This window comes from Erinaceus europaeus, chromosome 10 (genome assembly GCF_950295315.1).
Source record: "Erinaceus europaeus chromosome 10, mEriEur2.1, whole genome shotgun sequence".
NCBI classification, from domain to species: domain Eukaryota; kingdom Metazoa; phylum Chordata; class Mammalia; order Eulipotyphla; family Erinaceidae; genus Erinaceus; species Erinaceus europaeus.
The window spans coordinates 80080320-80103853 of NC_080171.1; the positions used below are offsets into that span (position 1 = coordinate 80080320).

Consider the following 23534-nt stretch of genomic DNA (forward strand, 5'->3'; position numbering starts at 1 on the left):
TTTTTTAAATTCCCCAGGTAATGTTTATATGCAGTTAAGGTTGAGAACAACTCCACTAGACTACTTATGCACAGTTCTGGCCTCCACCTGCTACTTCCTGGCTTATTTTTTTCTCCATCTGACCCAGAACACATAATTCTTCACTTTATTATTTTACCCCCTTGCTTTTCCTCATATTAGTCTGCCCTGTTAGCCTAAGTTCATCTCATCATTTATAGCTTTATCCATTCTAGGCAGAATCTTCTAAACCTTTACTATTCGGGTAGTGTCACACCCAGTTAAGCGCACACATTGCCTTTACTACTCTACCTTTTCATCAGATTTCCTGAATTCCTGCTTCTCTATCATGTCTTTAACTGTATTTTATTTTCTCTTTAACCTTTAACAAGCTCTTTCTCATAACACATGTACTCAGTCTTTATTTTATTCTTAGTTTTATTAATTTATTACTTATTTTACAGAGCTCTGACTTGTAGTGAGTGGTGTGGGGGATTGAACCTGGAACCTTGGAACTTCAGGCTTTAAAGTCTGTTTGCAAAATTATTATGCTCTCTTTCCTGCCTCTCTTAATCTTTAAAAATTAAACTAAAAAACTTTTTTTTTGTTATCTTTATTTTACAAAATTACATGTCAGCAGGGGTTTAAATCCACACCATTCCCACCACCAGAGTTCTGAATCTTCAGTCTCTCCACTTCAGTCCACCACAGTTCCCCTATGGCTGTAGACATGGGCCAACCATCATCTCTACAACTATCTGACCACATTTATACATAATGGCCCCCCTCCTTTTTTTTTTTTCTGATTCAATCATCTCTTCCCCTCCAAACCACTCATGACAACATTACTACCTCCATGTGTCCCTCTCCTTTTCCTTCTCTCTCTCTGGGTGCTGATGGATGAGTTCAGAGCCCAATTATCTTCATCCTATCACTTCTCCCCTACAGGGATTATGGATCCAGGTTGTTTTGGGGGTGCAGAAGTTAGGAGCTCTGACCTCTGTAATTGCTTCTCTGCTAAACATGGGCATTGACAGGTCGATCCATACCCCCAGCCTGTTTCCATCTTTCCCCAGTGAAACAGAACTCTTGAGGTGCAAGGTTGCAGGACACATTGATGAGGTCGTCTACCCACAGAAGTGTCAGGATGGAGTCATGGTAGCATCTGTAACTTGGGTCTGAAGGTGGCATGACCTAAGTTGAGACAAAATGATTAATGAAGAGGAACCAAAAAGTAGGACCAGAGCAGATGAGATTAGGGATCTTAGGGTAGAAGAAATAAAGGAAATCCATTTTAGGCATGATCCTGGGGGCACACAACTATGGTAGTTTTGCTTGTGTTTGATAGCTAGTCTGAAGTTGGATAAGAATATTGTCTGAGAGAATGGTGTTAGAGTCGAGAAAAGGGCTAGGAAGTTGGATTAGGGCAGAGTAGCTCCCATTCTTGGGAAAAAAAAAAATCTGTGCCTAAAATTAACTATTTACCTCTACCTACCTGATCCAGGACCCATATATGTATATTTAGCTCCAGAGCCTGTGTAACCTCTAAGTCCCTGTTTGTCTGAGTTCGCAGCTCATGGTCACAGCTGTGAACATTGCAGGATGCACTCATTTCAGGACCAGTCTTTTTCGAGTGGCAGGGCAGGATATCCCCAGCCACCCTTTGAAGACTGGGACTATCTTCTGCTGTTGTTGCTTTATGGTGAGGACAAGGTACTGGGAGAAAAGCCTTTTTTTCTATCAGGTCATTCTTTAACCCTTTTATTCATGGTCAGGATTCAGGAGAACCTAGTGTTTATTCATTATTATCACATCTCACCTCCTATTCATTTACTTCCTAGGCTGTTTTGATCTATTTGTCCTGCCCAAAATGCTGTGAGGTCACCAGGTACACAAGTTAGAGGGCATCTTATTTTGTCTTGACCTCTTAATGTTCTTAATCCCAAAAAAAAAACAAAAACAAAACTCAGCCAAGTGACCTCTTCAGTGCCCTTTCTTCTTCTTCTTTTTAAATTAGTGATTTAATAATGATTGACAAGATTATAAGATAACAGGGGTACAGTACTATACAGTTCCTACCACCAGAGTTATGTGTCTCATCTCCTCCATTGGGAGCTTCACTATTCTTAATCCTTCTGGGAATATGGACCAAAAATCTTTTTTTATTATTATTTTTTCAGTATCTTTATTTATTTATTGGATAGAGATAGCCAGAAATTGAGAGGAAGGGGAAGATAGAGAAGAGGAGAGACAGAGAGACACCTGCAGCACTGCTTCACCACTTGTGAAGCTTGAACCTGGGTCCTTGTGCACTGTAACATGTGCACTCAACCAAGTGTGCCACCACCTGGCCCCGCCAAAATTCTTTATGGGGTGCCGAAAATGGAAGGTCTGACTTTTGTAATTGCTTTTCTGCTGGACATGGAGGTTGGCAGGTCTATCCGTACTCCCAGCCTGGCTACTTTTCTACTTTGGTTACTTACTCTTAAGTCTCTTTCATACACTGCTGACTCTACAGTAGTGTTCATATTTATTCCTGGCTAAACTGCTTACAGCACACTCTGCCTGGGAAAGCTGTATATGTTTACCAAAATGTGGATGGTTCCTACTCTTTTATATCTAGATCAGTCTTACTTTCTGAGCTCTATAATTGCTTGCTTATTTACTCTATGTTCGATTTTTAAAATGGGTGCACACATGCTACTATTTTTGCTGGAAGCTGAAGAATTTGTCTACTGTACTGTATTTCCAGGTGTGACTCATGACTACCCTGAAGCAGAATCAGTTGGGATTCTTACAAAATTCAGATTCCCCAGCTGGGTCATATGTATACTAAATTGAAAAAAAAAAATCACTCATCTGGTTAAGAGACAGTGAGTGATCCTTGATGTGTTTGTTAAGAGAAAATTTAAGCATTCATGTGTTTAGAATAATGTTCATTGTTCTTATCTTGTGTCCAGATCTTACAAAAGGCACCATTAATTATCTAGGCCTGAATCTAGGAGATGTCAATCATAATTTATTCTTCATTCTCCCTCACAGCTTCCTCAGTGCCGACTGACCAAACCCATGAATTCTGAATTCCTTTTCTCTTCATTCCTATATTTCTTTATACTTCTTTAACTTGTGCATCGATTTCTTTTGGATTTAGAGTATTTTCTCTTGTTTTCCATCTCTCCTACATATATTTTCTTAACATTTCTGAATAAGTACGAAAATGTTCCTTTGGTTCCTTTGATTCCTTGTCATCTACCACCATCAAATCTTGTATTTGGGATGAGCTACAGGCCTTTTCAGCATTGTCATTAGAGTTAAGGAAGAGTTTATAGCAGAGATGGGTCTTAAAACAGTGCTTTCCAAGCCTGAGTTTGCCTGTGAGACATATGGAGATCTTGTTAGAAGTGCAAATTCTGTTTAATAGTTCTGGGCATAGGGCCTAAGATGCGGAATTTCTAGCAAGCTCTCAGGCATTGCCCAGTATGCCCAGGCTGGTCAGTGAAGCACACTTGGATTATAACAGTCTTTTTTTTTTAATATTTATTTTATTTATTTATTCCCTTTTGTTGCCCTTGTTGTTTTATTGTTGTAGTTATTATCGTTGTTGTCATTGTTGGATAGGACAGAGAGAAATGGAGAGAGGAGAGGAGGAGAGAAAGATAAGACACCTGCAGACCTGCTTCACCGCCTGTGAAGCGACTCCCCTGCAGGTGGGGAGCCGGGGTTCGAACCGGGATCCTTATGCCGGTCCTTATGCTTTGCGCCACCTGCGCTTAACCCGCTGTGCTACAGCCTGGATTATAACAGTCTTAAAGGATCACTCCAATGAAAAATTAGATACTCCCTGTTCTCCCTTTTCAGTGTGTTCTAAGCATACCTTTACTTAGTCTATATACCACACTGCTAATCAGGCTTTTCCAATGTGGTGTGAGAATCATTTTTCTTAGTCTAAATATATGGAAACCATGTGTAAATTCTACACACATGTGTCTGTTGAAAGTAGAGGGGAGATCTTCAGTTTCTAGAAATGAAGAGATAATATTGCAAAGCATTGTACTGGGATTTTGTTTGTTTTGCTAATTTTAGTCCCAGTAACAGTTTTGGGTTGCTTCCTAATTAACTGATTTCTCCCCTCACTGCTAGTTATATTTTCCTGGCTCTTTGCATGCCTAGTAATTTTTTTCATTAGATGCCAGATATTTTGGCTTTTGTTTTGTTGGATGCAGGATATTTCTGAACTCTGTACTCATCTTAATCCAGAAGAGTCTACTGGATCTGGCTGGGTTTTGCTTCCCTGTGCCATGGTCTGGAAATCATCTTAAAGCAATGTGACGTAGCATTTGGGGAAGTGGACCTCATTTATTTTCCATGTCCCAGGAATCACTGTCTTTATTTTACCTGATTATTATCTTAAAATATGTTTGGGCTTTTTAATTGTTCTTTGTTGTTACTGTTGTTTTCTAGTTGGAAGACTAAATCCATTCTATGATTTTCCATCTTATCCAAAAGTTGAAAGTGCTGAATGGTAGAAGGATTGTGGAGGAGACCAGTGTTTTTGATTCTTGTCTAGGAGCAGAGACAAGGTTGCTGACTATTTGAATTGAGTCAAAACAGCAATCAAGCAAAGTAACCCTGAATAGAAAGTTGATGAAGTGTGATGTATTTAACACAAAGATGCTATATTGTAATGAGACTTTAACTGTAACTGAATTAACAAGGATGAGTTTTCCAAACATGTGCAACAAAAAATTCCGGACACATAGGAGTATATCCCAGGGTGTTCCATGTAAAGAGAAAAAATTACATACATACACACACACACACACACACACACACACACACACACAGAGAGAAAGAGAAGCAAAAGTAGTCCATGGATTTAGAACTCAGGGTAGTAGTTACTCTTAAGGGAAGGGTAATAAGAAGAGGGCTTGCTGTGAAGCTTCATTCTTGATCTGGATACTAGTTACATAAGTATCCTATTTTGAGAAATGTTATTATGCCATATACTAACGTGTAACTTCACTGCATGTATGGTCTACATCAATAAAAAGATATTCCCCCCTCCAAAAAATATGACAAGGCTATATATAACTCAAATGCATGTTACGAAAATAAACTGGATTCCAAGTATAGAACCTGAAACTGAGCAAGTATTATGCCTAGAGTCCTGGAAAAAAGCAGATCATCTGTTTCAGGCTAAGTGTGGGTACCCATAAAAAATTCTGTGTTGAAGATTTAAGCTTATATTATTATCTAGGTAGTGAAAAAACACCAATAAGATGTATTAGTGGCTAAGATTTCTCTGTAACTGGACATCACATCATGTACATGTTTTGAAACCATATTATAACACTTAATGGCCATAAACTGGAACCAAATGAAAAAAAAAATTCCTGGAGTTCTGTGCATTATTTAACAGTTCTCTTTGTCTCAATCTCTTTCATGAGTTCAATGTCTCTGCCACATTTATTCTTGCTGGATTCTGGATAATTTTTTGCAAGTCTGTATTTCAGCTCTGTTTAAACCTGTGTGTTTATAGTCTTCTGCCCATTGAGTTTCTAATGTTGTTGATCATAATTTTCATTTCTAGGTAGTGGTTATTTTTGTATTGTTAATGGCCACATATGATAGTCTGTCCTTTCATCTCTTGGGCTTTGTTCAGGCAACACAAGAATTTTGCATACTGGCTTCCATACCCATGTGGTTAGGTGTTTTTGAGGGACTTTTTCTTTTTGTTCCACTTCACTTAGTGTCAAATTCAAGATAGGCAGTATTCCCACTTTCCTTTTATGGGTCAGAATTGTCCTACTTTGCCTTCAGGGATTCTGTATTTATACAAGGTCCTTGGAGCAGATTTCCTATAATTCTTAGGCTGACTATAACTTCTGGGTCGTGAGGAACCAATAAATGACTGTGGGACTTCAGCATCATTACATGCTAAGGGGTTTCTTACATGCTAAGGGGTTTCTTATTTTTGACCTGAGAGACATTTGTTTAGCTTCCTAACAGGTCAGTCATATACTAAAAGATGTGTATTTAGTACATATGTATATTTTGAAGATGTACAAAGTGATAAAATATATAATTTTATGTAAAATTTATGTAAATTCATATACTTGTGATGGTGTATGCATTTTAAAGGCCCTTGTAAGAGTAAGAAACTAAGAATGCTGGAGGAGTGGTGATAGGAATGAGACAGGTGAAGGACAGAGAGGACAAGGAAACCTGTGGAATTCCTAACGCTTTTAGTGCTTGAATCATGTAACTATAATATTAGTTCAGTCAAATGTATAGCACCCCTCCTCCCCCAACAGTCTGGATGACCTACAGAGTATGTCTCCAGACACATTCATTGATTTGCATAACAGGGACCTTGTCCACACACAATTTCACTGCTTCTGGACCAACTTCTTCATTCAGAGGAGATAAATAAGGAGAGCTGTCTTAGCACCACAAGTATTAGAGCACTCCCATGTGCTGGCACTGGGGTGACATACATGACAAGGCACACACCCTACCATATAAGCTGTCTCTTTCAACTATCCTGCTATTTTTTTTCCCATAAGAAATAGAGTAGTAGCCACTTTTATGATAAAAATATTAGATTGTGGTTTTTACCTCTGTGTAGCCATCTAGATGAACTCTTCTAGATCAGTATTTGCCAAACTATCTGTGGCAAAGGATCAGGCCTTTAAATTTTTTCAATCTATAATGGGCTGATACTTTGGTAAAAGCCAAAATAAAAATAAATTACTGATTATGTGCTTGGATATTATGGCATTGGTAAATTATTATAAAATTTTCTAAATGTTTTCCTTGATTTCTACTCACTGTGGACCAGTAAAGAACAACTTGGGGGGGGAAGGGGGCAGTGCAGATGGTGATACACCTGCTTAAGCACACATGTTACCATGTGCAAGGATTCAGGTTTGAGCACCCCCCCAACCCCCCACTCACATGGGGGAATAAGCTTTATGAGCAGTGAAGCAAGTACTGTCTCAGTCTCTCTCCCTGTTTTCCCCGCCCCTCTTAATTTCTCTCTGTTCTATCAAAGGGAAAAGTGCCCTGTCAACAATGGTGGATTTGCGATGCTGGCACAAGCTAGCAACAATCCTGGTGGCAATAAAAAAAGAAAGAAAACTACTCATGGACTCACCATACAGAGCAGCACTAGTATAAATTTGTTTCTTGGTCTTATTTTTAAATTTTCTGACATTTGGTTTTGTGGTTCAGAAGTTGATACCACATTATTCTTTGAATTTCTTGTTGGTTTTGAAGTTTTTTTTTAATAGTTTAACTTTCTTTCCATTCTATTCTATCGTATTTTATTTTTTTATTTAAGAAAGGAGACATTAACAAAACCATAGAATAAGAGGGGTACAATTCCGCGCAGTTCCCATAACCCGATCTCCATACCCCATCCCCTCCCCTGATAGCCTTCCCATTCTCTATCTCTCTGGGAGTATGGATCCAGGGTGGTTGTGGGTTGCAGAGGGTGGAAGGTCTGGCTTCTGTAGTTGCTTTCCCGCTGTGGTTTAAAGTTTTTACATTGTGGGGTCAGGTGGTGGTACACTTGGTTGAACACATTTAACCATGTGCAAGGACGGAGGTTCAAACCCCTGTTCCTCACCTGCAGGGGGAAAACTTCACAAGTGGTGAGACAGTTCTGCAGATGTCTCACTCTCTTTCCCTCTTTACTTCCTCCTTCCATCTCAGTTTCTGTCAGTCTCTATCCAATAAATGAATAAATAAAGTTTTTCTATTGTGGGTATTGTTTCTTTCTGTGAAGATATTTATATTGTCTTATATGAAATGTTTAGTGTTTCTGTAGCACTCTCTTGCCTACATCAAGGGAGCAAGTCTTTGGTTAACTACTATGGGTGCTAGTACTGGTTTACTTTCAGAAGTCATTCACAAATTAATAAATAGTGTTTTACATTGAATTTAAAATGCCTGAATGTTGGCATTAGCTCACTTGGATAGTGTGCTGCTTTGCCATGTGCATGACCCAAGTTCAAGCTTGGCCCCTATCCCATTGAAGGAAGCTTCGATGTTGTGGTGTTCATCCTAGCCCCTCTCTTTGTCCCTCTGTCTCTCTGTCTTTATCTAAAATGAAAAATGAAAAGCCTAAATGTTGATGTTTTTAATCTTCTAGAAAAGTTTTGTTTGTTGGTCTTCATGTTGCTAAATCAGCATTGCTCTCTGGCTACCAGCAATTTGTAAGTTACCATTGATTTCAGGAATGTTAAAATGTAAAGAATTTATGTCTTAAAAGATCTTGTAGCATGTTCTATGATTGTTCTAGTCTCTAGTTACTATGAGTGCTTGGATACTTGCTTATGAGAATAGTCTTTGTTGACTTTCTTTAGTAACTTCACTCTGCTGAACAGTGTCTCAACTTTTTGTTGCAAAGGCCTGACATTAACTGAGGAAAAGCCTTTCTTCATTAATTGCTTTTACTTCCCTCATGAGTTGTAGTAGTACTCTTGGGATGAACCAACATTGAGAACCTTGGCCAGCTTGCATGTGGATTAGCAGCACTGTTGTATCTTTCAGTGCCACTAATAAACATTTTCCTCTCATTGAGCCCTCTGATAGTCTCTATATTCCAGCCTTACCATCCTGAGCTTGTGATTCTGCTAGCTAACCTGTTTTCTTGCTTTTCATACCAGCAGCTTAGTAATTCTTTCAATCCTGTGTTTTCTGGATTATTTATTATAGAAAAGTATCAGGTTTTTCTCTAGTTACTCTCCCATATTATTTTGGTGCAAGTAGGATTTCTTCCCATGTCCTACCATTTTTTATAAATTTGGGGACCATTTTGATGACAGATCAACAAGAGCAGTTAATGTGCAGGCTGGCACTGCCATTAACTTATTGAATGTCTGGCATAATTCTGTGTACTAAGAGTATAGCATTAGCCAACAGTCTTTCATTCTGACTTTCAATGGAACATTTATTTTGCTTGGTTCTCATTTTCCTAAATTGGAGGCTCTCCTACTTATATGTTCCTTCATTTTCATATATCCCCTTACATACTAGCCTTAAAATAAAATAAAACCCAAAACTTAATTAATCTAGTGGCTTATTGATAGTTTGATTATATATAGTGTCAATTTGGCAGGGCTATTTTCTCCAGAAATAATGTGTATGTCTTTTATTTGATTTTATTATTTTTTTTTTTTAGGCGATTACATCTCAACAAGAAGGCCACAGACAAACAGCCATATAGCAAGCTCCCAGGGGTCTCTCTTCTGAAACCACTGAAAGGAGTAGACCCTAACCTAATCAACAACTTGGAAACATTCTTTGAATTAGATTACCCTAAAGTAAGTACAGTGTTGTGTTAATTACAAATAGGTCAGCCCAGGAGCCAGGTGATGGTGTACTCAGTTGATTACTCATTATCACGTGCAAGGGCCTAGGTTCAAACCCCTGGTCCCCACATGCAGTCGGCAGTTTTACAAGCAATGGTGCAGATCTTTCTGTCTCTCTCCCTTTCTACCTCCCCTTTTGTCTCTCTCCTAAATAAATCAAAAAGAAAAGGATCAGCTCATATCTTTTTTAATGCTTGAGGAATATTAACTCTATATGGTAACAATATTAAAAATTCACAGTGATGTCAGTCCTGTGAAATTTATGCTTTTATGGTAGTTCAGTGTAGAAATAGAGTAGAGTAAGAGTATAAACTCCTTTTCTCACAACACAGATGCTTATTGGGTTTTAGAAGTCCCTGAGTAAACCTGCTGACATTTAAGACATAGTTAAATGCCAGTAGTTGGAGTATAAATATCTTTTCTCATAAGAATCTTGTGTCAACGATAGGAAAAAAAAGCAAGGAGCAGAAAAAAAAAAGTGTTCAGTGATATTAAATGAGTATGAACTATGTTTTGTAGATACTGTCAAGCATATAAGCATATGGAGTTGCTTATTAGTCATTTAAGATATGCCTACTTGATATAATTCACTAGTAAACATTTTTGTATTTTAAGAGTATAATATCATGCTTGCTGTAGTAAAACTTGTATTTGTAATATTTATGTAGTAGCATCAGTAAGATTTTGAAATATAATTTATATATCTAAATCTAGTAGTATATGCATCTAAGTGTATTCATAAAATTAAAAAATAACATTCATGCTTATTGTAGTTTCAGGTATTTTGATTTTTCTTTTTTTAAATATTTTGTTTGTTTATTTATTATTGGATAGAGACAGAAATTGAGAGGAGAGACAGAGAGATAACCTACAGCCCTGTTTCACCACTCATGAAGCTTTCCCCCTGCAGGTAGGGACCAAGAGCTTGAACACTAATGTGAGTCCTTGTGCATTGCAATGTGAGCACTTAACCAAGTGCACCACTGCCTGGCCTCAACAGTTTTTTTTTTTTTTTTTTTTGGTAACCAGAGCACTGCTCAGCTCTGGTTTATGGTGGTGCTGGGAATTGAACCTGAGACTTTGGAGCCTGAGGCATGAGAATCTCTTTGCATAACCGTTATGCTGTCTCCCCTCAACCCTGATTTTTTCATTGGCCCAAGGATTGAGTCCCAGCTTGTGTTTTTGTTTGTTTGTTTTGGTTTGTTTGTTTCACTTTTGGCTCCAGGGTTATTGCTCCAGCTCAGTGCTCAGTGCTCGCACTGCAAATTCACTACTCCTACAGCCAATTTATTTATTTATTCGTTTGTTTGTTTGTTTTTGGATAGGACAGAGAGAAATTGAGAGGAGAGGGGAAGATAGGGAGAGAAAAAGATAAAGACACCTGTTTCACTGCTTCTGAAGCAAACCCCCTAACCCCTGCAAGTGGGGAGCTGGGCTTGAACCGAGATCCTTGAGCAGGTCTTTGCACTTCCTACTGTGTGCGCTTAACCGGGTGTGCCAACACCTGGCCCCCTTGTGTGTGTTTGTTTGTTTATTTTCCTACCATGGTTATTGCTGGAGCTTGGTGCCTACATAGTAAATCCACCCCTTGGCTTTACCCCTCCCCCACCCGTCTTTTTATTTTATTTTGGCAGGACAGAGAGAAATTGAGAGGGAAGGGAAGATAGGGAGGGGAAAAGAAAGAGACACCTGCAATCCTACTTCACTGCTTATGAAGTTCTCCCCTGTAGGTGGGCACCAGGAACTCACACCCAGGTCCATGTGCATGATAGCATGTGAGCTTCACACGGTGCACCATTGCATGGCCCCCTGCTTGTGTATTTTCTTAGTAATTTCAGTTAAAGGAAAAAGGAAGAAAAAGCTGGTTTGGTATAGCCACCTTACTAAAGGTTTGATGGAGACTACTTTCATCTAAAGCATTCTGTGATTTATTTTTAGATACTATACCTACTCATAATTTACTATACATGTTTCTGTGCTCAACCCTAGCCAAGAGCAGCTTAGGGGTCATATCTTGAGCCTTAGTTATCCAAATCCTAAACTATACTGCTGAACTATCTCCCAAGCCCTTTCTTGAATGTTTTAATTAATACTGTATCATTGGATAAATATATACTTATGTTTAGTCCTTTAGGTAGGTTAATAATGGTTAAAAATTTTAGGGGCCGGGTCACCACCTGCACCTGGTTGAGTGCACATTACAATGCTCAAGAACCCAGGTTCAAGCCCCCGGTCCCCACCTGCAGGGGGAAAGCTTTGTGAGTGATGAAGCAGGTGTCTTTCTATCACCCCACCCCTATTACCCCTTCCCTCTTGATTTCTGGTTGTCTCTATCCAGTAAATAAATAAAGAAAAATTGAAATAAAGATTCCAGAAAAGAGAGATTTTTATTTTTGTGTTACCTAAGAAAACCTCTTAAGAAAACATTCATTTTATAAATCTGGAAGAGGCACATGTATAGAAAATCCAGGAAAGTAATTTCAGAGACAGAACTTCTAGAGAACAGTGGTGGTATTTTCTCACTTTTTGTTATGTTTATACTGCTAAGCATTCTGTCAGCACTTATTAAATGTTCAGTGATTAAAGCCAAGGAGAATCTTGAGATTTAGTTTAATTCCTAGGTCATACTTATGTGAGAATGCCAAAATTGCAACTATAAGTTATACTTTTTCTACCTTTACTTTTTAAAAAATATTTTATTTACTTATTTATTAATGAGAAAGAGAAAGAACCAGACATCACTCTGGTACATGTGTTACCGGGAATTGAACTCAGGACCTTATGCTCAAGAGTCCAATGCTTTATCCATTGCGCCACCTCCCAGGCCACATACTTTTTTTTAAAGAGGTTATTTACTAATGAGAGAGAGAAAAAACCAGAACAGAGCATTAGAGAGAGGGAAAGAGAACAACACTGGTATATGTGTTGCCAGGGATGGTTTTTCTTGTATTTGATAGGGATTATTTTCCTGTATTTGATAGGGAAAAAAGAAAGAAGATACCTGCAGACCTGCTTCACCACTTCTGAAGCTTCCCTCCTGTGGGTGGGGGTCAGGGGCTTGACCCTGGGTCCTTATCCTTGGTAATGTGTGTGCTCAACCAAGTGTTCTACCACTCAGCCCCCTGGTTTCTGTTCTTGAGAAACTGCATTCAGTTTAAGTACTTGCTATCCTAGTGTTTGCATCCATTATGAATACGCTGTTAACTTTTTAACTTTGTGTATGCAACTGCTTATTTTTTCTTCTGAGTGCTCAATAAATGCTTTTATCAGATAACTGCTTTTAAGAATGTTGATTTAGATAAAATCTGTTCTTTAACTAGTATGAAGTACTCCTTTGTGTACAAGATCATGATGATCCAGCCATTGATGTATGTAAGAAACTTCTTGGAAAATATCCAAATGTTGATGCTAGATTGTTTATAGGTAAGTAACAAATGTCATTCTATGATAGCCATTTTGCTTTTATAGTATTGTATATTGCAATCTTCGCATTAAATTGTACATTATGTTGCCTGTCAGTCACTGGAGTTATTTTATTACATATGTTTGCTGAAATAATGAAAGATGTTTATTTCTTTTTAAGAAGAAAACATAAGTTCTTAAAAGCAAAGATTGCTTTTTCATATCTGAGAGTAACAAAATAATCCAAAGAGTACTTACTTCAAATTGTGTTTTATTCACTAATCACATGATGAACATCTAATTATTTTGTTCTTTAATATTTTAAATGTATGACATTTTCTACATTTTATTGTAGTTGGGAAGAGGTAGAACTCAATAAAGTTACAGCTCCCCAATGTATACATGCTTATTTTAAAGATTTGTAGAGGTGTATTTGCCATTAAAAATTGATTTATACTTGTAAAAGTTTAAGAATTAGAAAATTAAAACTACTAAATTTCATAAACATTAAAATTCTGATTTAAAGGGTAGACTGATATATTGTTATAAGGAATGGGAGAAATAATGTTCTAACATGCTCTCTCAAATTAGTATACTTACAAATGATTTCTCTCCACCGTGTATGTGTACTGTAGATATTTTCTTTTTCTTATGAGATTTTTATGGCTGTACCTTTAAATTTGTAGGTGGCAGAAAGGTTGGCATTAATCCTAAAATTAATAATTTAATGCCAGGATATGAAGTTGCAAAATATGACCTTATATGGATTTGTGATAGTGGTATAAGAGGTGAGCTTTTTGAAATTTATTTCCTAAAACTATTATTTGACTATAAAATGCTAAAAGCAATCTGAAGATAAATTTGTCAATCCTCTTTTCTAACAATTTCATCATTATTTGATAATAGATAAGAGTTCATTTTTTTATGCCAACCTAGAGCATTGCATGTCTAAGAATATTTTCATGTTTTTCTTACCCTTCCCTCTCCACCTGTTTTCTTTTTCATTATAGTAGTTCCAGACACTCTCACTGACATGGTTAACCAAATGACAGATAAAGTGGGCTTGGTTCATGGGCTGCCTTATGTAGCAGACAGACAGGGCTTTGCTGCCACATTAGAACAGGTGAGTATGGTACTCTTACATCATATTCATTTTATCAGATCTCTAGTTTCCCAGAAGCTTGAGAGTATTCTAAGTCTGAGAGTTGGGATGAGTTTCCTGAAGTTAGCTACATTAAATCTGTTTTAACCTGCCAGGTATCTGACTCCATTAAGTAGTTGTTTTCATTTGGGAGAACATTCTTGGACCCCTGGAATCACTCACCCCTGAAGTTGGACGGTAAATGATATGCATAGGAAACTATACAGGACCAGCTGTATAGTGTTTTTGTTTTTCTTGTCATCTTTGCTTTCTTTCTGGAGTTCAATTTTGGACTTGTTGACTTAACTCATAAAAGTTCAAGTTGGCCCCAGATGATAGGGTGGCTTGGTAATGACCAAGAGAGCCATCATTGAAGTATGCTGGGCTCTTGCCCGTATCCAGCTTTTGTAGTCATTACAAGCTGCGAGTATGCATTTATCTGCCAATGACCATGTTTAGTGAAGAAGCAATTGCAGAAGCCAGACCTTCCACCTTCTGCACCCCCCATAGTGATCCAATGGAGGGGATGGGATGCAGAACTCTGATGGTGGGAATTGTGTAGAATTGCACCCCTCTTATCCTATGGTCTTGTCGATCATAATTAAATTTAAAAAACTTTTTTGTTCAAGTTGTATAGTTCTTCCAAAGAGTCAATGTAAAAAGAACATTTTTTAAAGATTACAAAGTTTTTCAAATAACAAAGAAAAACTTTATTCAAATCACTATAAAATCTATTTGATTTCTTTTAAAAGCATTTCTAATAATTGTCATAGTCATTGTCATAATTTAGTTTTTTTCTTTATTTTCTTTAGTTTATAACCTAAATGTAAACTTGTGAAGGAAACTGTAAATGGGGAAAATATAAGAAACAAAAACACCAAGTTGCACATGACCCTAATAATTAGAGACAGTTTCTGATTTTAAAAATTAAAGTTATGAGGGTTGGGTGGTAGTGCAGCTGGTTAAGTGCACGTGGCGCAAAGCACAAGGACCGTCAGAAGGATTCCAGTTCGAGCCTTCGAGCCCCGGCTCCACACCTGCAGGGGAGATGCTTCACAGGCGGTGAAGCAGGTCTGCGGGTGTTTGTCTTTCTTTCCCCCTCTCTGTTTCCCCCTCCTCTCTCCATTTCTCTCTGTCCTATCTGACAACAACATCAATAACAACTACAACAATAAAACAGCAAAGACAACAAAAGGGAAAATAAGTAAAAAAAAAAAATGTAAACTTGTGTGCACAACTGAATCTTATATGTTATGATACATTGCAACTTCAATATAATTTTTTTTAATTTTATTTATTTTGCCTTTTGTTGCCCTTGTTGTCTTTTTATTGTTGTTTTAGTTATTATTGTTGTTATTGATGTCGTTGTTAGATAGGACAGAGAGAAATGGAGAGAGGAGGGGAAGACAGAGAAGGTGAGAGAAAGACACCTACAGACCTGCTTCACCGCCTGTGGAACGACTACCCTATAGGTTGGGAGCTGGGGGCTTGAACTGGGATCCTTACGCCTACCGCCGGACTCCCTCAATGTAAAATTTTTAAAAGAAAAACACTAACTTCAAAAAAATTTTTTTAATTTATTCTAGTATTTTTGATATGTATACCATATGTATACCAAAACCAAAAATGAGGTAATTCTTAAGTCAATTTGTCTTTTTTCACTTCATAAGCTTTTCCGCATATTATCAATAAGTTGATTTTATTGGTTATATCATAGTCTATCATATGGATGTCCTATAGTTGATTTAATCATTTCTGGACTGTTAAAACATTTGGGAAAAGTTTGTTTTATTGTTACATGGGAAGTATATGATAAACTGGCTTTTAACATACCTGCATTTAGTTTATAGTCTTTCGATCTATAATCTTAATGCCACAGTATAAAGTACATTGTGGAATTAACCTGTGGCAACTTGAACCATAATAAGTTACATAGTTGTCATCTTAACCTACCAATAATTTATTAACTTGCATGCCTTAAATCTTCAAAGACTATCTAGGGCAAGGTAGTAATTTGAGAGGTAGAATGTTAATGTTTATCCTGCTTATGAAGAAATATATTAAGACTAGGGATGTGGCTCAGTAGTAGAGTGCATGCTTTATATTTATGAGTCCCAGGGTTCAATCCCTGGTACCACAACCCCCCAGACAAAACAAAATTTAAAAATAAGTTGGTGTTAAAATAGCGCTTCTTTAAGAGAGAGAGAGAGAGAGAGAGTGTGTGTGTGTGTGTGTGTGTGTGTGTGTGAAGTAGCTCAGCAACTTAAGGGCAAAAAAAAATAAAATAAACAACTATGAAAAAGTAAAATACATTAAGAAGAGATTGCCCTTTGGGCTGATATTCCTATAAGGAGTGTGCATATGTTCATGCATGTATATATATCCATTGTCCTTTCATATGAACATTCTGAAAGCAGAATCCCATTTGTTAATATATTTAAATGAGTTACATTTTTACCATCTTATTTTATATCCACATCATATTCTTTTAGATTTATCTGTTAATCTTAGAAATTTAGGGAAGACTATTTGAAAATAAAATACACTTATTTTTCCTGGAAGTAAATGTTTCTTTGTAATAGTGATAATAGCAAGAATAGTTAGCCAAGTAAACCATATATTTAGACACAACTTTACACACCATTTTTATTCAGATAGTTCATGTACGAATAATCAGATTTTTCACTCAGTCATGCTTAAAGAAAATTCACTAGAGAAAAGTCATAAATACCATGTGCTTAACATAAAATTTTAATTTTATGCATATGTCTTTTATTTTGGTAGGTATATTTTGGAACTTCCCATCCAAGGTCCTATATCTCTGCCAATGTAACTGGTTTCAAATGTGTGACAGGGATGTCTTGTTTAATGAGAAAGGATGTGTTAGATCAAGCAGGAGGACTGATAGCATTTGCTCAGTACATTGCTGAAGATTACTTTATGGCCAAAGCAATAGCTGACCGGTAAGAGAATGAAATTAAACTATAGTTTTATTATTACCTAACTTCTTTTTAAAATTTTTTTAATATATTTATTTATTTTCCCTTTTGTTGCCCTTGTTTTTTTATTGTTATTGTAGTTATTATTGGTGTTGATGTCGTCATTGTTAGATAGGACAGAGAGAAATGGGGAAGACACAGAGGGTGAGAGTAAGATAGACACCTGCAAACCTGCTTCACTGCCTGTGAAGGGACTCCCCTGCAGGTGGGGAGCCAGGGCCTGGCACCGGGATCCTTATACCAGTTCTTGCGCTTTGTGCCACGTGCGCTTAACCCGCTGTGCTACTGCCCGACTCCCAACTTCTTTTGTTTTACACTATTTGTTAGACTTTTAGATCATCGGCTCATTTATTTTTGGCCAGTGAGTATGGTTAACAGTTCCAGAAAGCAATTTATAATACTCACTCACAGATATGCACTAATGAAATAAATGAATGTTCTGATTATATTCCTCAAACTGTTTAGTCTGAAGTGATTAAAAGGATGTTTCTCTATATTTATGATATTTTATTATTATTAATATAAATTTGTTTTAGAAGAAATATCAGAAGGTAAAAATTTAAAGAGTATGATTTCAGATTTTGAAATTTTTCTCTTTTTTGTCAGAACACTGCTCAGCTCTGACTTACGGTTGTGTGAGGGATTGAGTCTGGGACCTGGGAGCCTCAGGCATGAGAGTCTGTTTGCATAACTATTATGCTATCTCCCTTACGCCAGATTTTGAAATTTATTAGTGGATTATTTCATGCTCTGCTAGTACTAATGATTCACATGATTAACTTAACACCTATCTATTCCAAATGATACTTTTGTTTGTTTGTTCTGTATGAGGCAAGTTTAATTTTCTTTTTTAAAAGGGTTATCACTGGGGCTTGTTGCTTGCATGACAAATCCACTGCTCCTAGTGGCCTTTACTTTTACTTTCTTTTTGATAAAGACAGAAACAGATGTGGTAAAGGCAGGGGGGAGAGAAAGACATCAGCAGCACTGCTTTACTGCTTCGGAAGTTTCCCCCCTGCATGTGGGGACTAGGCTTGAATCCAGGTCCTCACACATGTTAACGTGCACTCAAACAGGTGTGCTGCCTGGCTCCAGTACTTGTTTTTAAAGGAGACCATTACTTGTGTGATCATTTGCTTAAAATGTACTTTTTAAAATGAAAGTATATTGTAAAAATTATGTCATGATGCTGCTTATCTGGTTCATGGTTTCATACATACATATTGCTACCTTTTGTTTATGTTCCTTGTACTTGACTATATTAATATCAACACATTTCCCTTCTCTTGGAAAAAATTTTAATCAGTTATGATCTATTAAATATAATACCCTCTTCAATTAGTACCCCCAGAATGCCTATAGTTTTAAGCTTCTTAAACTATAAAGTGAGATGTAGTTTCTTCCAGCTCTTAGCATGTACTCTTACAGGCTGTGTGTAATTGTTAAGTATCTATGATAAACCCTAAGTAGGGTACTAATCCTGAGACTAGAGTTGCCTTGAACCCTGCTACTCACTCTTTACAGTGATGAGTATAGCCATTCATGCTTGCATGTGGTCATCGCTGTAGTTCATTTTATAATTGTCTTTATTTTCAGAGGTTGGAGGTTTGCGATGTCCACTCAAGTTGCAATGCAAAACTCTGGTTCATACTCAATTTCTCAGTTTCAGTCCAGAATGATCAGGTAAGTCAGCTGACAGTCTTCTTTTTATACTTAGTTAAACTAAGTAACCTGTCTAAGAAAGGTATAATTTTTACATGATCTAACTTGCTTTAAAGAAAATCTCATGGTCAGATTTTAGTTTAGTTCTAGCAAAGGAAGTTTAATTTCTGTATTAAAATAAATTTAATACCACAGTGTTTTCATGTAACACTGAAAACAATCAAAACATAGCTAACACAAATATCGCACCAAAGTAAAAGACTCTGGGGTGGGTGGGTGGGGAAAATACAGGTCCATGAAGGATGATAAATGACATAGTGGGGGTTGTGTTGTTAAGTGGGAAACTGGGGAATGTTATGCATGTACAAACTATTGTATTTACTGTTGAATGTAAAACATTAATTCCCCAATAAAGAAAGAAAGAAAAAAAAAACATAGTTAACACAAACTGAATTTTTTTCTTTTTCTTTTTTTATACATACCAACCTGTTTTCTAACTTTCTACACTTTGGATTTTATAATCATCTGTCAGAGTTATGCCATACAAATGAATATGTAGGCTTTTTTCTTGTATAAGCTAAATGAAAATAAATGAAGTTTTTTTTAATTATTTTATTTATTTATTCCCTTTTGTTGCCCTTGTTGTTTTATTGTTGTAGTTATTATTGATGTTGTTGTTGTGGGATAGGACAGAGAGAAATGGAGAGAGGAGGGGAAGACAGAGAGGGGGAGAGAAAGACAGACACCTGCAGACCTGCTTCACCACCTGTGAAGGGACCTGCCTGCAGGTGGGGAGCCGGGGGCTCAAACTGGGATCCTGATGCCGGTTCTTGAGCTTAGCGCCACCTGCGCTTAACCCGCTGCGCTACAGCCCGACTCCCAAATGAAGATTTATTAAGTACTAAGTATTAATTCATATAACAGAGTGGAAAGTTGATTATTTTTATAAAAAAAAAAAAAAAGACTAATCTTGAAACCAGTCTGCTATTATTAAAAGACAGTTTTGTTTTGTTTTTAAGGTGGACCAAATTGCGAATCAACATGCTTCCTGCTACAATAATTTGTGAGCCTATTTCAGAATGCTTTGTTGCCAGTTTAATTATTGGATGGGCAGCCCACCATGTATTCAGATGGGATATTATGGTGTTTTTCATGTGTCATTGCCTTGCATGGTTTATATTTGACTACATTCAACTCAGGGGTGTCCAGGTATGTGGATAAACATGAATAGATAACAGTAGTTTGGTGGAACTAAAACTATCTCAGTTTAATCAGGGTCAAGGGGGTGGGTGGTTTAGTGCACACATTACAGTGTGAAAGAACCTGGGTTCAAACCCCAAGTCCCCACCTTCAGGGGCAAAGCTTCATGGGCAAAGCAGGCTCCTCTATCTCTCCCTCTCTGTTCCCCTTCCATCTAAGTTTCTCTCTGTCCTATTAAATAAAATAAATAAGGCTTTTTTTTTTTTTTTAAGAAAAGATTGAAAAAAAATCTGAACCACTCTTCAGTTTCCCATTGGAGCTTATAAAGTTGAAATCTTCCTTTCCTTAGTGGAATATGAATACAAAGCTTAACTTGACTTTCAGCTTTCATTTGGTTTTACTAAGGTTCCTCCCAAAAATGTTAAGCAAATTGAACATTCAAACTAAAATGTGCTAGTATAGCAGTTATTGTATACTAATACATATAAGTATAGTAATTAGTATATTTATTTTACCAGACCCCTGCACAGCTCTGGTTTATGGTGGTATGGGAGATTGAACCTGGGAGATTTGTATAATCATTATGATATCTTCTTCACTATTATTATATATTCTATGCTCATTATCAACATAATGATAACATCATCTTTTTAAAAAAATTTTATAAAAAGGAAACATTGACAAAACTATCTTTTTAAAAGATCTATTTTATTTACTCAGTTAGATAGAGATACTGAGACAGAGAGAGGGGAGAGAGCAAGAGATCTGGCTTATGTGGTACTGGGAAATGGATTCATGTTTCCAAATCCAAAACTCTTAACACTGAGCCACTTCCCTGTCCCGTAACCAACATTTCTTAACCAATATAGGTTAGCAATTAAATTCTCTGAAGAAGCAGTCTTGCTTTTATATGGTCTGTTTTAATAATAGAGTTTCAGAGTTTCATTTATTAGCTATGTCTTGAGTCCAGCAGCTGGTAAATCAGATTTCTTTCCCTTTTTTACCCCTAGGGTGGTACACTGTGTTTTTCAAAACTTGATTATGCAGTAGCTTGGTTCATCCGTGAATCCATGACAATATACATTTTTTTGTCGGCATTATGGGACCCTACTATAAGCTGGAGAACTGGTCGCTATAGATTACGCTGTGGAGGCACAGCAGAGGAAATCCTAGATGTTTAACTACATCTTTGTGACTGTACATAAAGGACAAAAAGAGAAGTATTATAAATTGTTTATAAAACTGCTTTTAAAGATCTACCTTCAGTAGTTTTATCACATTTATGTTTTGATAACTGTTCTTTAATTTATTTTGCATGGATTTGCATCTGTGAAAAGAAAACACACCTGTAGTCTTGGCCAAATGGTACACTTTATTTTGTGGAGGTAGAGAATCAAGAGAATTGGTTCTAGAAACCTGGTTTTGGTTTTTGTTTCTAAAAAAGTACAAATAGATGTATAGATATAAATGCTCTGCAACAAGAACTATGACAGTATCCTTCAGTAGAGAAAGTTTCCTATTTGCAAGTACACTCTTTTTAGAACATTTATGGGACGGCAGCAGCTTTGTTTTGATGTTTAGAAAAAACTAGAAGGTAATCACTACTCATACCTAAAATGAACTGTATTATGCTATGGATAATCCACACTGTGGTACTGAGAAACTTTTTCATGCTTAATGCCTACCTCAAGTAGTTGTTGCAGAGCAAATATAAATTGTAATAGCTTAGCTAGGCCTCATAAAACTAAGTGGAAAATGTAAAAAAAAAAAATAATAAAAGAGATGGTGTAATGTATTTATATGAATTTGTGAGAGATAATGTCTTTTTGGTTTGTTTCACTGCAATGAACTAGAAGTGATTGGTTGCTAATTGTAGCCATGTATTGAAGGCATCCTTTTGACCAACTCTTGTTGGTTCTGTCTTGAACCATTGTTAATCACTGTGCTAGTAAACCTTTCCTTCCCCACTCTTTACCGCCTTTCCTTAACATTTTTTTCAGGGGGATGGAAGGTGGGGGTAATTTTGTTTTAGTGTGAGTGAATGTTTTGACAATTGTGAGGAAAAACGCATTTCAAACACATTTCACACATGAGCTGTTTTCTTACACAGTGTATCTTATTGTTAAAAAGAATGTAATTTCATGAAACAGGTATTTGATATCTTTTTTAAGTAAGTTGATACCCTAGCCATCAATAAATTGTAGTAGAGTATTAAGAGGGGACAGGATAAGTTTTACTCATAAATTTAATCAGTATCATATTAAGTCTTCTGTGTGTTTTTGTGTTTTGTTTTTATTTGTACTATAATGGGCTAGTCTTATTTAATTTTTTTTTTTTTGTATTTCAGTTTGTATGACAAGATAGACTATTTAAATGCTATTTGTAAATGCATGCTATCTCTCACTCTTCTCTACTTATCAGGCCACTAAACTTGCTTGTCAGGTTGTGCTTAACTTGTGGTGAACTGGACTTGTTTTTGTTTTAAAAAAATAAAATAAAAAGGCTAGAATGTTAAAGGACAGTGCGTAAGCCTTCTTGTAGTGGAATTTTTGCTTTGTCTTCAGGATTGGAAGACATGTTGTCCATATGAATGCCTAATGCTAGACTGACCCTGGCAATATGGCAGCTTTAAATTCTGAGTTCCTACACGTTCCATATCAAAGCATAATGTGTAGCATATTAGCAATAATATATTTATAGAAGTGGAACACTTTCTCACATCACTGAGCCAACTCAATTGTCTAATGACTAATAACATAGTTCAAATTGCAATATATCTGTAAATGTGTATATACTTTGTATACACATTATATATAAGCTTTTCTCTGGGCCAAACTGTTTTCTTGTTATTATTTTGCCTTATGATGAATTTGTTTGAAGGGCTTTTTTCCTCCCCATGACTAAAGGCTTTGGCTTTGACACATAGTCCTTTACATGTGAAATGGTACTATTGTTCCCTGAGGAAAGTTGCATAGAGAAAACCAGTCTGGTTGTGACCCACTTTATGTTTATTTTTAAGTCACTATTACAAAAGTTGAATTTTGCTGACTGTATTTGTTGGTTTGTATAATGAAGTGTGGTTGATGCCATCCTTTGCACTGCTGAAATGAAATCTTATTAGTGTTTTTGCTGATTTCAGTATGGGCAATGTATCAACAGGACTTGAAATGGCTGAACGTACTTCTTATGTTTTATAAATATAAAAATTGACTGTTCTGTATGTGTGGTTTATGTAGCTGTATGGACTACTTCCTTGAAATGAAGCTTCACTTAAGCAGACAGAGTGAGTCTTTGTTTGGCAAGTTTAAAGTGATGATAAAATGGTAAGAGATAATATAAATGTTGAAGCATCACAACAGAACTGTAGGAATCCAAAATTAATAAACTGTCTATTTAAAAAACCTACCATGTGTCTGGCTGATACCACATTTTTATTATTTAAAATAGTTGACTTTAAATTTTTGTTCAAAAAATAAAAAAATTGAATACAATAAAAAACATTAGCAGTTAATGTGTTTTTGCTTTCTCTCTTCAGTTGTGTAGAAGCAACTATTCTACCATTCACATCAGAACTGTAAAAAAAAAAAAAGTCGTCCAGCTTTGTTGTTGAAATCTTCCCACTTGTGCTATAAACAGACTTGTGATTTAAAGTTAGGCTTTTGTAAAGGTTGCACATTTGGAATCACCTGGAGAACATTTCTGAAAAAACAGATCTTGGGCTTTAGCTTGTGATTTAGTTATTATAAGATGCAGCAT

At 36.5% G+C, this 23534-nt stretch overlaps 1 protein-coding gene across 1 annotated transcript in view; it reads left to right on the top strand.

The window, feature by feature from the left end:
- The window catches only part of UGCG (UDP-glucose ceramide glucosyltransferase), a 42980-nt gene extending 19797 nt beyond the window's left edge, over nt 1-23183 (top strand). The window contains exons 2-9 of the mRNA XM_007529509.3: nt 9185-9326; nt 12695-12797; nt 13463-13564; nt 13787-13899; nt 16702-16880; nt 18513-18599; nt 19598-19787; nt 20789-23183. Coding sequence (XP_007529571.1) covers nt 9185-9326; nt 12695-12797; nt 13463-13564; nt 13787-13899; nt 16702-16880; nt 18513-18599; nt 19598-19787; nt 20789-20959 — 1087 coding nt within the window. The 3' untranslated portion in view covers nt 20960-23183. The remainder of the gene's footprint in view (nt 1-9184; nt 9327-12694; nt 12798-13462; nt 13565-13786; nt 13900-16701; nt 16881-18512; nt 18600-19597; nt 19788-20788) is intronic.
- The last annotated feature ends 351 nt before the right edge of the window (nt 23184-23534 follow it).